Genomic DNA, 14,347 nt, shown 5'->3' with positions numbered 1-14,347 from the left:
GAAGGGGAGCCACAGGCCCACGGGGCCAGGTGCCCAGGGCGACCAATGCACGGACAAATACCCTCGGGCAGGGGGAGGAGCCAGGCCCCTGGCGCTGTCCAGGGTGCTGACACCCACCTTTCTCGCAGTGCCTGCCATGGAACCCACGTGGGCACTCGCATGTGTAGGAGTCGTCCTGGGCCTCACAGGAGCCTCCGTTGAAGCAGGGGTCGGAGTCACAGGGTGAGGGCAGTGCTGTGGGGTCAGAGGGCAGCTCTGTTGCATTCTGGGCAAGAGGCTGGCAAGGCCACCCTGACACCCTGGCTGGGACCTCGGCCCCTAAAATATACTCTGCTCTGTCTTGATTCCTCACTCAGGCTCTAAAGCCTCTCCCTGGAATTTCTTTTATCCTTGATTTTCCCAGAATTCAGCCTCCCTCTTCTAGGAGCTGGGATTGAGCTCACCAACACCATCATCACACATAGTAGTGGTGGTAAGGTTTAATCACATGCTGCATTAGGCACCTGTTGACATGTTAGCAGCTAAGCTAGAGGCTTGGGAAGATGCTGCATGGCATCTGTATGCAGTCAGGTGCCCTCTGGCTGTCAGCCTGCTGCAGGGAAGATGGGTGGAGACCTGGCCTGTGTTAGAGGACTGCCAACTGGGTGGGGGTGCACCCACAGGTCCTCTGGTGCACTGCAGGGAAGCTGCCACTTTCCTCCCAACCCTTCCTCCTCCCCCCAGTTTGTGGGCGCCAACCCAGCCTTCAGGCGTGTCCATGCCCTCCACCCCTCTCACAGTGGCTGATGTTGTGGTCAGTGTGGCAGACGCACAGGTAGCTCCCGCTGTACTCCATGCAGTAGCCGCCATCGGGACACTGGGTGTTCATGTTGCAGGGTGTGGCTGTGACTTCTGCGGGGGGAGGAAGAAGCCCTATCGCAGGTCTTCCTAGGGACCTGGCGTTCTTAACAAGGGTGGGGCTGTGCAAGACCCAGTGACCCCACCAGGGAGACCAGGTTCAGGCACTTTTATTGGCAGCTCCCTCCTGGGGTGGGGTCACAGAAACACTGGTGGAGGGTCTGGCCTTGTGGATCCTGGTCCAGGCTGAAGCCGCCTTCAAACCCTGGTTTGGAGGATAGTCAGGGGCAGGTAAGATGTCCCCAGCTCAACTCTGGGCACCTACCAAATTCGCAGAGGAGCCCAAAGAAGCCCAGGGGGCACTGGCAGAGGGTGGTATTGCCCGCGAGACATCTGCCACCATTTCGGCACTCACAGTCATCAGGGGTTCCTGCCATGGAGAGAGGAAGGAGCCTCCGATGTGGGGGTGCTAGAGGGCAGAGCCCTTTCCTGACCCTGCCCTGCTCCTGGCGACCTTTCTGTAAGAGCTGCTGTGTATACCCCCACGTGCTCACACATTCTCTATTCTGCTCTTTGCATGCACACCCCACAGGAGGCCCCAGCCCGGCCACACGCACTGTCCCTGCAGTCGAGGCCCATGAAGCCTTCGGGGCACTCGCACACGTAGCCCTCATCTGCGTCGACACAGGTCCCCCCGTTCTGGCAAGGGGCTGAGAGGCAGGGGTCAGGCACTGGCTGGCTTCCTGCAAGAAAGACAGTGGTCACCAGAGCAGCAGCACACATTGGGGTTTCAACCTTTGTTCCCAGTGCCAAGCGCAGTTTAAGCCTGAGGCTTATTTCCTGGGAGCTAATTTCCAGCTGCCCCTTCCCCGAGAGCCCCTCTTTGGAGCAGAATGAGAAGCAAGGGTAAGAAGGGCCCACGGTGGGCACCGAAGGTCCCAGCAAGGCCGGAGGCTTCCAGATGGTTCTGCTTGAGCATCTCTTAGTAAAATACTGGGATTTTCCTGATACCTTTCTGATGTTGATTCTAGTTTAATTTTGCTGTGGTCAGTGAACACAATCCTTTTGAATTTATTGAGCCTCATTTTATGGTGGCAGGATGGCCCGTCATGATGAGTGCTCCCTGAGCACTGAAAAGAATGTGTATTTGGATGCCCATCAGGCCAGGCGGCCGATAGTGCTGGGCAGGTCCATCCTTGCTGACTTCGTTCCCGTGTCCTGAGCTGCCGGCGTATCCTGACCTCTCCACCGACAATGATCTGTTTTTCCTAGTGGTTCTGTTAGCTCAGTGGTTCTCAACCTTTCTAATGCCGCGACCCTTTAATACAGTTCCTCATGTTGTGGTGACCCCCAACCATAAAATTATTTTCGTTGCTACTTCCTAACTGTAATTTTGCTACTGTTATGAATTGTAATGTAAATATCTGTGTTTTCCGATGGTCTTAGGCGACCCTGCTAGCGGTTCTCAACCTATGGGTCGCGACCCACAGGTTGAGAACCGCTGCTGTAGAGCCTAAGACCATCAGAAAACACAGATATTTACATTACAATTCATTAACAGTAGCAAAATTACAGTTAGGAAGTAGCAACGAAAATAATTTTATGGTTGGGGGTCACCACAACATGAGGAACTGTATTAAAGGGTCGTGGCATTAGGAAGGTTGAGAGCCACTGTGTTAGCTTTTGCTTCATGTGTCTTGATTCTTGTTAATAGTATATTTAAAATTGTTGATCCTCTTGGCAATTTCTCTCTTTGTCATTATGAAAGGTTTCTCTTTTGTCCCTGGCCGTATTTCTTGTACTATAGAGAAGCCGGGCCAGATTCCCGGGATGAGTAATTTCTCTCTTTGTCACTGGTTTTCAGTAAGTTGACTGTGATGTGGCTTCATGTGATTTCCTTAACGCTTTTCTTGGACATGTGGGTCTTAGTTTTCATCAAATGTAGCGAATGTTTCTTCATATACTTTCTGTGCCCCCAGCCCTCCCTCCTCCTGGGACGCCAAACGCATCACTAGTCACTGAGAGCTGGTCTTAGCCTTACCCTGTCTGTGCTGCATGTTGAGCTGTTCCCATTTCTCTCTTCAAGTACGCGGATGTTCTCTTCTGCACTACCTACTGTGACTATGGGCCAGTGCAGTTTTAAAATTCAGACACTATATTTTTCTTAAAAACAAAACTTTATTGTTGGAAGTATTACAGATGCCCCCCTTTTTTCTCCCCATTACCCCTTCTACCCAGTTCCCTCCCCACCCCAGGCCATCATCACCCTATTGTCTGTGTCCATAGGTATGCATACATGCATACAAGTTCTTTGGTTAATCTCTTCCTGCTTCCCCCTCCCCCCTTCCCTCTGAGACTCATCAGTCTGTTCCATGTTTCCATGCCTCTGGTTCTATTTTATTCATCAGTTTATTTTGTTCATTAGATTCCTTGTCCTTTTATTTTGATTTTTAGATTCAGTTTTTGATAGATATGTATTCATTGTCATTTTATTGTTCATATTTTTGATCCTCCTCCTCCTCCTCCTTCTTCTTCCTGTATACCCTTCAACATTTCTTGTAATAGTGGTTTGGTGGTGATGAACTCCTTTAGCTTTTTCTTGTCTGTGAAGCTCTTTATCTGACCTTCACTTCTAAATGATAGCTTTGCTGGGTAGAGTAATCTTGGTTGTAGGTCCTTGCTATTCATCACTTCGAATATTTCTTGCCACTCCCTTCTGGCCTGAAAAGTTTTTGTTGAGAAATCAGCTGACTGTCATATGGTGCTCCCTTGTAGGTAACTAACTACTTTTTTCTTGCTGCTTTTAAGATTCTCTCCTTGTCTTTAGCCCTTGGCATTTTAATTATGATGTGTCCTGGTGTGGGCCTCCTCGGGTTCTACTTGTTTGGGACTCTCTGTGCTTCCTGGACTTGTAAGTCTATTTCTTTCACCAGGTAGGGGAAGTGTTCTGTCATTATTTCTTCAAATAGATTTTCAATATCTTGCTCTCTCTCTCTCCTCCTTCTGGCACCACCATAATGCAAATGTTGGTACACTTGAAATTGTCCCAGAGGCTCCTTACACTATCTTCATATTTTTGGATTCTTTTTTCTCTTTTCTCTTCTGATTAGGTGTTTTTTTGCTTCCCCATATCCCAAATTGTTGATTTGATTCTCAGAATCCTCTGCTCTACTGTTGAATCCCTATAAATTATTCTTTATTTCAGTTAGTGTATGCCTAATTTCTGACTGGTCCTTTTACATGTCTTTGACATTCTCACTAAGATCCTTGGAAGTCTCATGAAAATTCTTGAGTAACCTTATAACCATGGTGTTTTTTTTTTTTTAACTATGTATCCAGTAGTTTGTCTGGTTTTCTAGTTCTTGACAGTAAGAGGGAAATTCCCAGCACAGCTAATCTTGCTGGGCAAGGAGCAGGAAGCTAGATTCTCTCTCTCACTCTCTTTAAATAATCTCCAAAGTTTGGCCAACTTCTTGCTGGATCTGATTAGAATGTCAAGGTTTGTACCTTGTAATGTGACTAATGAGCTGATATCAGGAATAGAATGTCAGTTCTGTTGTTTCTTCCTGTTTGCTTTCATTTGCTTTATTCTTTCTATAAAATGTGGTTTCTTATTTCGCATAGCATAATATTCTCCAAGTCCCTCCTTGCTGTCTCAAAGGGTCAGAGAAAGACAAGTATCACATCATCTCACTCATATGTGGAATGAACAAAATAAACTAATGAACAAAATAGATCCAGAGACACAGAAGCATAGAATAGACTATTGAATCTCAGGGAAGGTGAGGGTGAGTGAGTGGGTGGGATGAGATCAACCAAGGAACTTGTATGCATATATGCATAACCCATGGACACAGACAATAGTGTGGTGAGGGCCTAGGGTGGGAGGTGAGGCTAGAAGGGGTCAATGGGGAAAAAGGGAATATATGTAATACTTCCAACAATAAAGATCATTTTAAAATGTGGTTTCTTTGCAAAACCTTTTGAAGTCACTTATGTTTTCTGACTTGCATTTAGTTAAACATGCTGATATTTAGATTAAAATCTGGACAAGGACAACTGTGACATACACAGTAATTTAAAGCAGCCAAACAGGTCAGAATGCCACCCTTCTCCCCTCCGCACTGCACAGCCTCACCCTCTTCTGAGGACACAGTGACCCATGGCAGCACAGCATCCATCTGCCTCTCACTTGTGCACAAATATAATTTCCTCCTTAAGTTTTTAGACTCAAGGAAAATCGGACTAGACTGTCCTGTCTCCTGGGAGAAGCTGTTCCTGCTGTGTGCACAGCTGTCCTGGGCACAGGGGCCGAGGCTGCTGGAGGTTAGGGCGATGCCTTGAATAAAAGCCCTGGGTTTACTATTCTGTGGGTTGTAACATCTAGTTGGTCTTTTAATTGATCTGAGTCATAACCAGCATTTAAAACAACTTGAAATAGAATGGAAACTAGCGGATGTCATCCCAGTAATACAGGTCAGTTTTCTTTCCGACTCCCACAGTGGTTCCCTCGCCTGGTGAGGGGTCTGGGCACAAGGCGGTATGTTAAAAGCCAGTGCTCTCCCTGAGCGTGGTCACCCATCCCTGCGTGTAATCAGGAGACAGGCCAAGAGGAGAACTGATTTGCTTGGTCTCACACAGCACGTGGTGGCACAGCCTAGACCAGTTTCCCCGCAGAGACTCAGGGGACAGGCCAGTGTAGGAGACAGGGGTGGGGCTAACCAGACGGTGATGGAACGAGGCCAGTGACCCCGAAAGCACTATCACCTTTGGGGGGTTACATGGCCATTACCTGCCTCACAGCGTGGTCCCTCGAAGGGCCCTGTGCACAGACAGGTGAAGTTCCCCACAAGGTCGACACAAGAGGCTCCGTTCAGGCACGGGCTGGAGCCGCATTCGTCCAGGTCTGTGGGCAGCGGAGGTAGGAGCTGGGCTTCCAGCCAGCCTTTGACCACAGCTCCACATTTGGCCAGGAGTAGCTCCTCCCTTCCTGGCCCCGCCCCACCCTTCTCTGTCCCATTCCCTCTCTGCCTCCCCCCTCCCCACCTTCCCCGAGTGCAGGCCACTCACCCGTCTCACAGGCGTTGCCCGTGTAGCCCACTGGGCACTCGCACACCGCGGAGCCGCTGACCACCTGGCACTGGCCGCCATTCACACACCCTTTGGTGTCACATGGAGATTGTGCTACAAGTGCAGAGGGTGGAAGGCCGTTGGAGTCCTGGCTGCAGTGCCCCTGGGGCCTGTCAGGTGGTAGGGGGTCCTGACCAGGGCATTCCTCATCCACCGGCTGCTGAAAGCTCATCTGCTGAAAGCTGCTGAATAGAGTTTTTTTCAGCAGGTGTGCGTGCAGGATGGGGGCTTCGCTGAGCTGGCTCAGAGCCGGACTCTGGGGCACTGGCTGAGAGATTCTTTCCAGCCAGGTGGGGGAATACAGCCTGTGATGGAGCCTTAAGGGGTGTGCAGTGCCCAGGGGTGCAGAAGGGGCCTCAATGGTCCTGGGGGGTTGACATGTTGCTGCAGGGACATCGTGCAAAGGCACTCAGTTCTCAGTCAGAGTGGGAGTGAGCAGGTGCAGCCCACCTCTGTCCACCCTCCCACCCACCCTTCCCTGGGGATTCAGTCTTCCTGACTCCCTGGTGGTCACTGACAGCAGATCCAGGGATTGGGAGACATTGCCTTTCCCCAGCTACGTTGCCTGTCTCCAAGCAACTCAATACAAGGACAAGATACATCCTGGATGAATGAGCAGCCCTCTCTGGAGTGGTGGGAGAGAGGAAAGGAAGGAGAGGGTCCCCCCCCCCCCCCCCGCCAGGTGTGGAGGTGCTTTGGTGGCTAAAGTCGTGGGCAGCATAGATGGGAACTCAGCTCTGAGCCAGTCTGTGATCACTCGAACCCAGGGGTGTCTCAAGAAGGACCCCAACCCATACCCAGGCTGTGGGAGCTCTGGGGGTTGGAGAGAAACAGCCTCCATTCCTACCAGAGCAGTTGGGGTTCAGGGTTCCAGGGTACAGGCAGGAAGAAGGTAGGGGGTGTTGGCTCCTCCCCACATCCCCACATTCCCTTCAAGCCAGTTCTGGGGTGAGGGGGCTTGATGGCTCCTACCACACCCAGGCCTTGCCACCAGTCTGGCTCTGACCTGGGCCCAGTCTGGAACGGGGCACTGGCCTGTTCCAAGGCCTCCTCCCTGGTATAAACACTGGGGCTCAGGAGGCCATGGACCTTCAGGCCTCTCTGGTGGCCCTTGCCTGGTGCCAAGCCCTCTGTGGCATGGCTGACCTGACAGTTCCCCCAGGCTGCCCACCACTCCTTGGCTGGGCAGGACCACCCGACCACCCTGCAGCCAGCGAAACTTGGGGGCCCAGGTGGTTTCCTCTTACCTGTCTCACAGGTGGGTCCCCCGAAGCCATCTGGGCACTGGCAGCTGAAGCTGTTGATGCCGTGTGTGCAGGTCCCACCATTCTGACAGGGGTGGGAAGCACACTCATTCACATCTGAAAAACAGGTGGGCTGGGGCCTCAGTGGAGGAACCAGGGTGGGAGGATCTGCCACGCCTGGGAGGAGGGGAGAGGGGACAGCAAACCAGGCCTTCCTGGGCCTCACCCTGGGGCAGTGGCTCAGAGGGGCATCTGTAACACCTGTCAGGAAGCCACTGTGTTTGGCACCCCCAGTGGTGCCCCACACACATACCCCCCACCACAGGGACAGAGACCCTTGACCTTGGGCACTTGGGGCCACTGGCTGCACTTCCAGGGTTCCTTCAGAGCCCAGTGCCTCCCAGTGGGTGGTGCCATCAGTGAACTCACCCAGTTGGCACCTCCTCCCTGTGAAGCCAGAGAGGCAGGAGCAGGTGTAGGAGGGGTTGCCTGTGACGCAGTCGTCAATGCACTTCCCACCGTTGAGGCACGGGCGCAGAGCCAGGCACACGGAGGCTGCAGACACAGGAGGAGCAGAGCAGTCATCCCTCCCTCCTCCCAGACCTAAAGTTTCCATCTCCAAGGAATGGCTGTGTCACCCTCTAGCGGCAAAACGCCCAGGTCTGCGCAAGGGTGCCCAGTGCCACTGATGTCTGTCCTCTGCCTGTGTTTCCCATGGATGTTGTTTCCTAAACTGTGACCCTGGCTGCCGGTGGAGGGCAGGCTTTAGAACCCCACAGCACCTTCTTATTCCATTAATCTATCAGCTTCCGAACTTGTCCGGGGGATTAAGAAGACAGGGACCTGAGGACTCCCAGCGACATGGGGAGACGCGAGTGCTCCTCGTGGACAAGGGGGTGCCTGTGTGGAAACCACAGGTGGTGTGGGAGCCCCTCAGACCCCCTGGCAGTTGCAGTCTGGTCCCAGCGCTACTTCAGACAGTTACATAATTCGGGCATGCCCTGTGCCCTCCGTTCCCTGTGTGCAAAACCAGATCTGGTACTTCCTGGCCAGGGTGGGGGTGCCTCCTGGAGTCCCTTAGGGCCACCCAACACTGCCCTCGCCCAGTCTAGGAAAGGCAGCATGTAGAGCCCCCTGGAGAATCAAGGCTGCTGAAATTTGCGGTTAATCAGCACAGATTGGCAGGTTATGGCACGTCCTGCTGTAACTCAAGTTACTGAGGGCCCCAGAGAGCTGGCATGGTGTCAGGGGTAGGAGGGGAGCACTCCGGGAAGTACCCTGTGGCCCAGAATGCCATCAAGGCTGTAGGACTGCACCTTTCCATCACTTAGCTACATGTCACTCAGTCTGCGCTTTGGCTACACGGTGGTGTGTGGCAGCTGACTGCACGAGCCCTGTCTCTGGACCAGCCTTGCTCAGGAGCTAGAGTTCCCAGTGCAGACGCACTGCCTCTCAGGTGTGAACCGACCCTCCCTTCCTGGTAAAGCTGATGTGTGTGACCCCAGCACTGACCCACACTGGCTCCATCTCCTGGGCTTGCAGTGTGGGTAGGGACACCAGGGGGCTGGTCCTCTCCCACAGCACTGCTCCCAGGGCCTCTGTGCAGCTAGTTTGGAGGGCCCAGCGTGCCTGCTCCATCTGTTCCCCCCAGAGGCCTGGGACAGAGAGGGAGGCATCTCTACATAGGAAAGGGGTCCACAAAGGACTGTGGGCCCTCTTCTGAGGACCCCCACTCCTCAGGGTCACAGCCTGCAGCCTCTGCAGAGGAGCATGGACCAGCCCACACCCGCACCCATACCTTACTCTTCAACCACAACCCAAGCCCCTGAGCCACCACTGACCAGAGCGCCCCTGGGGCTGCAGGAGAGCTTGGCTCATAGGTGCCCTGCTTGCTACTCTGGGGGAGGGAGAGAAATCATTGGCACCTGGTGCCATGAGCCTCTCACCCCCTAAGCTCAGTCTCTCGACTGGGGGCTATTGGGTGCTCCAGTGAGTGGGCAGGCTCAGGTTCCCAGGTCTCTCTCAGGGGGTACCATCCCCAGTTGTCTGTGAGTCTTTCTGCCCCACGCATTGTCATGGATGGGGGCTCAGCGTCTGTCCCTCATGCACTCACACCCCACCCGGCCCTGGCCCTGAGGTGCATGCCTGCCTCCCTGGGTGAGCTCGCACCCATTTTATGTTAGGGGGAGCAGCCCTTCCCAGTGGCCTGGGTCTCCATGGGTTAGAGGTGAGTTGGGGGTGGTGGGAGGTCCCAGGATCAGCCTCAGAATGACCAGGACTTGGTAGGGCTTATGATCAGCCCCTCTAGGCGGAGTGGCTGAGTCAACCACTGACACCATCCCTCTATTTATTAGTACAGCTTCAGGAGGGTCTGTGACTCGCCCAGTGCCACACACCCTTCTGCAGCCAGTCCCACTGTCCCCACAGGTCACGTGCTCTCCCCTGGGGTGGACCCTTCCTCCTCTGCAGTGTGTTCTGAGCCAGATGGACCCTTGGGTGTCAGGGACCCTTGGATGTCTCCCTCCCGGCGGGTAGATGTATGTCCGGGTTGTCAAAAAAGCTGCAAGTCCCAGCAGAAAAGGTGAAATGGGGTGAACAGAACACCTGCTTCCCAGGTGGTCTGGGGACACAGGTGGCCCGGGACGCCCATCTCGGCCCAGGAAGGAGGCTGGACTCCTCCCCTTTACACCGCAAACCTTGGGCTCCAGCAGGACCCTCGGCTGCGCAGCGGAGGCGCGAAGGCCCCCCCAGGAAGAGACTGAGGCTCTGGGGCCAGCGGGGCGGGACACTAGCCGCAGTGGGCGTAGCCACGCTCAGCCCTGGGTCTGGGGCAGAGCTGGCGCCCAAGTCCCCGCCCCGCCCCCTCCGGCCCCGCCCCCCTCCCTAGGCCACGCCCCTCCCGGCGCCCGAGCTGCTCGCTCGGTGCTCTTACTTGCATGGGCGCAGCCCCCCACGCGCACCTGGGCATCATCGATTCTGAACGCCCAGCGCCCGGGCACGCCCACGTTGGTGCTGGTCTCCACCTCCGCCATATCCGAAGTGCGCGAGCCTGGGATATTGAAGTAGCGCCGCCCATCTCCCGCGTTGAAGCCAGCCTGGGTGGGTGTGAGAGAGTGGGGGCAGGTACGGGCTGGGTCCGCAGGTCTCCCTAATGGTCCCACCTCCTCCAGATGGGGCCCTGCCCCATCCACCATTCCTGCACACACTGTCAAGGTCAAAGAGCTTGTGTGGGAGACAGCCAGAGAGCTCTAAGGTTTAGGGGTATCCACCCCTTCCCCCCACCACGTTGTCCTTGCCAATGTCAGCAGCTTGCCAAGGACTGGGTTGGGCCTGGCACCCCCACGCCCCCTCCCCCCCCCCATGACTCACTGCTGGGTTCTGGGTCTCCCCTAGGGCCCAGCCGCAAGGCAAGTGCAACCTCAGGGGAAGTAGATGGGGGTGCACAGTCAGAAGGCGACCAGCAGGCCCTGGGCACTGGCACTTGACCATGCCCCCCACACCTGGGATTTCCTGCTGGCCGAGGTCCTTGGGGCCACAGCCCTGCCAGACCTGGGGGCAGTCAGTGCATAGAGATCCCAGGACCTTCTTTCCCTGCTGCAGTGGCAGGCAGTGTGGTCAGGACAAAGGCCTTTGGCCAAAGATGTTTCTGTGGTTCTGGGCTGTGAGAGGCTTGGATCGCCTTACACCAGCCTCTGCACAGTAGTGCATGTGGGGGTGGGGGTGGGGGCGGGGAGAGGTCTGTCCGTTTCATCAGCTCATGACAGTGCTGGCAATGGCGAGCAGGAACCCCTACCTGGGCCGCGATGCCCCCCAGGCCAGTGGCGTCACCCCCGCTGCTGGCGTGTGTGCCTGTGGTCCATGTGATGGACTCGTAGTTGAAGATGGTGAAAGAGAATTTGCCGTCCGTAATGAGCACAGTCTGGAACGTGTTGACCTGCCAAGGAGGGAGGCCTGAACAGGGTCCTGCCCACCTCGTCTCCGTTCCCAGGCTCTACCCCATCCAATATTCCTGTACATACTAGACGTTTGGTCAGCCATAGGGCAGAACCTTGATGGCCTCGTCCTCCATCCTCCACTGTGTCTCCAGTGCCTGAGGCCCTGGCACAGGCCAACCTGCCCCCCTCCCCAATAATCTGCACGGGGGCTGTGGGGGCCCACGATGCCAGGAGCAGACACTGTCCCCTGTGGGGGCCGGGGGCACAGAGAGTTCCTGCTCACTTGGTCAAATCCACAAAACTGCCTTGAGGGAATAGGACAAAAACATAAAAAAGGGAAAGATGAACAGAGGAATCAAGGAAAAGCATTTTTTAATAATTAGGTTTTATGATTTTTATGGAATTCTAGTCCAAAATATTAGTGGGTAGGGTACATATGAGATGCTATTTCAGATCGAGCAAAGGATCATGGGATGAATAGAAAACTCTGAAAAACAATGAAATCAGAATTTTACCTTACTCATGAAAATAAAGCCTAAATCAAGTAAGGCTATAAATGACACCGTCGCAGCACTGGAAGAAATAATGGGGACCATGAGAGCCTCTCAGGGAGGCTTAAGCCTGACTTAGGTTAACACAAAAACCAAAAAAAAAAAAAAAAAGAGAGAGAGAGAGATTTATACATTTGGCTACAAAAGCTTCTGAATATCACAAAGTGCCATAAACGCAAACTGAGTGGCAAACAGCAAAGTGAAAAATGTTTTTATAATATATGCAGCAGGTAAGACTGTTTGTATTCTTAATACAGAACTTCCGCAGACCAATGAGAAAAAGACCAAAAAGATAACACAGGCTATGCTCAGATGCATGACAAGTAGAATACAACTAGCAGGTAACACAGGAACAAATCCAGCATCGCTAGGAATCAAAGGTGTGGAAGTTTGAAAAGGCAAGGAAGGAAAGCGGGAGGACTCCTGGCTGGGGTGCAGGGAACCGGCCACATGGATGTGGCATGTGAGAATGCGTGGGCACATTTTTGAGGGGAACATGAAATTCTGCAGGCAGTAATCTCCCTTTTAGAGGCTCATGCCAGGATAAACCTCAGTGGACTTGAGGTTGTGCATGCCCACCTCAGGGTACCCTGTACTCGAGGCCTTGGGCCAGCGGCTCTGGGCCAGTGTGTGGACGTGGCAGTGACCAGAGATCATACGGTGTATAGGCACACTTTGTTTCATTGTGTTTCATTTATGGCGCTTTTAGAAATTGAAGGTTTGTGATGATCCTGCAATTGAGCAAGTCTGTTGGTGCCATTTTCCAACAGCATTTGCTTACTTTGTGTCTCATTTTGGTAAGTGTCACAATATTTTGGACTTTTCATCATTATGATATCTGTTATGGTGATCTGTGATCAGTGATTCGATGTTACTATTGTAATTGTTTGGGGGCACCATGAACTACCCCATTAAGACAATGACCTTAATTGATAAATGTGTGTTCTGACTGCTTCACTCGTCGTTCCCCTGTCTATGTCCCTCTCTTCAGGCTCCCTGTTCTCTGAAACACAGTAATAGTGACATTGGACCAATAAATAATCCCACAATGGCCTCTAGGTGTTCAAGTGAGAGGACCAGTCACGTGTCTCTCACTTTAAATCAAAAGCTAGAAATGATTAAACTTAATGAGGAAGGCATGTCGAAAGCTGAGACTGTCTTAAAACCAGACCTTTTGCACCAAACAGCTAAGTTGTGATGCAAAGGAAACATTCTTGAAGGAACTTAAAAGTGCTATTCCAGTGAACACACAGTGATAAGCTAAACAGCCTTATTGTTTATGTGCAAAAAGTTTTAGTGGTCAGGATAGATCAAACCAGCCACAACATTCCCTTAAGCCAAAGCCTAACCCAGATCAAGGCCCTAACTCTTTTCAATTCTATGAAGACTTGGGGGAATTGAGGGGACTGCAGAAGGAAAGTCTGAAGCTGTCTGAGGTTGATTCATGAGGTTAAAGGGAAGAAGCCATCTCTATAACATCAAAGTACAAAGTGAAGCAGCAAGAGCTGATGTGGAAGATGTGGCAAGTTATTCAGAAGATCTAGCTGAGATAATTAATGAAGGTGGCTACACTGAACAACAGATTTGTAATACAGATGAGACAGGCTCATATTGGAAGACACCACCTAGGACTTTCATAGCTGGGGAGAAGTCAATGCCTGGCTTCAACGCTTCAAGGACAGGCTGACTCTCCTGTTAGGTGCTAATGCAGCTGGTCACCCAAGAGCTCTGATGGAGATGGACAATGAGACTAATGTTGTTTTCATGCCTGCTAACACAGCACCCATTCTATAGCCCAGGGGTCCTCAAACTTTTTAAACAGGGGGCCAGTTCACTGTCCCTCAGACCGTTGGAGGGCCGGACTATAGTTTAAAAAAAAAAACTATGAACAAATTCCTATGCGCACTGCGGGCCTGGGACGAGTCGGCTGCTAAGCAGGACAGGCAGCGGCACCCAGCGGGCCAGATAAATGTCCTCGGCGGGCCACATGTGGCCCGCGGGCCATAGTTTGAGGACGCCTGCTATACCCCATGGATCAAGAAGTCATGTCGACTTTCAAGTCTCATTATTATTTAAGTCTTATTATTTTGTAAGGCTATAGCTCACATACATATGATTCCTCTGATAGACCTGGGCAAGGTAAATTGGAAACTTTCTGGAAAGGATTCACCACTCTAGAAGCTATTAAGGACATTCATGGAAATAGATCAACAAAGCAACTTAACAGGAGTTTGGCAGAAGGTGGTTCCAGCCCTCATGGAAGACTCAGAGGGGTTCAAGACGTCAGTGAGGAGTAACTGCAGATGTGGAAATAACAAGATAGCTAGAATTAACAGTAGAGTCTGAAGGTGTGACTGAATTACTGCAACCTCATGATCAAATTTGAATGGATGTAGAGTTGATTTTTACAGATGAGCAAAGACAGTAGTTTTTTGAGCTGGAATCCACTCCTGGTGAAGACGCTGTGAAGACTGTTGAGGTGACAACAAGGAATTTAAAATATCACATAAACTTAGCTGACAGGGGTCGAGAGGACTGACGGCAGTTTTGAAAGAAGTCTGTGGGTAAAACGCTGATAGCACTACAGAGAAGTAGTTTGTGAAAGGAAGAATCAACCAGTGCAGCAAATGTCATTGTCATATGTTAAGAA

General features: G+C 52.4%; 1 protein-coding gene across 3 annotated transcripts in view; it reads right to left on the bottom strand.

Moving 5' to 3' along the window:
• SNED1 (sushi, nidogen and EGF like domains 1) overlaps window positions 1–14,347 on the bottom strand; it is a 53,815-nt gene that overhangs the window by 25,419 nt on the left and 14,049 nt on the right. For all 3 annotated transcript variants that reach the window (XM_080668026.1, XM_080668027.1, XM_080668028.1), the window contains exons 3-12: window positions 11,005–11,145; window positions 10,144–10,306; window positions 7,641–7,766; window positions 7,215–7,328; window positions 5,908–6,021; window positions 5,630–5,743; window positions 1,455–1,580; window positions 1,163–1,267; window positions 778–891; window positions 118–234 (exon numbers count right to left, since the gene is read on the bottom strand). In XM_080668026.1, the coding sequence (XP_080524152.1) occupies window positions 118–234; window positions 778–891; window positions 1,163–1,267; window positions 1,455–1,580; window positions 5,630–5,743; window positions 5,908–6,021; window positions 7,215–7,328; window positions 7,641–7,766; window positions 10,144–10,306; window positions 11,005–11,145 (1,234 nt within the window). The remainder of the gene's footprint in view (window positions 1–117; window positions 235–777; window positions 892–1,162; window positions 1,268–1,454; window positions 1,581–5,629; window positions 5,744–5,907; window positions 6,022–7,214; window positions 7,329–7,640; window positions 7,767–10,143; window positions 10,307–11,004; window positions 11,146–14,347) is intronic.

This window comes from Plecotus auritus (assembly GCF_963455305.1).
Source record: "Plecotus auritus genome assembly, chromosome: 5".
In the NCBI taxonomy this organism is placed as follows: Eukaryota; Metazoa; Chordata; class Mammalia; order Chiroptera; family Vespertilionidae; genus Plecotus; species Plecotus auritus.
This window is presented reverse-complemented; position numbering and strand designations above follow the sequence as displayed.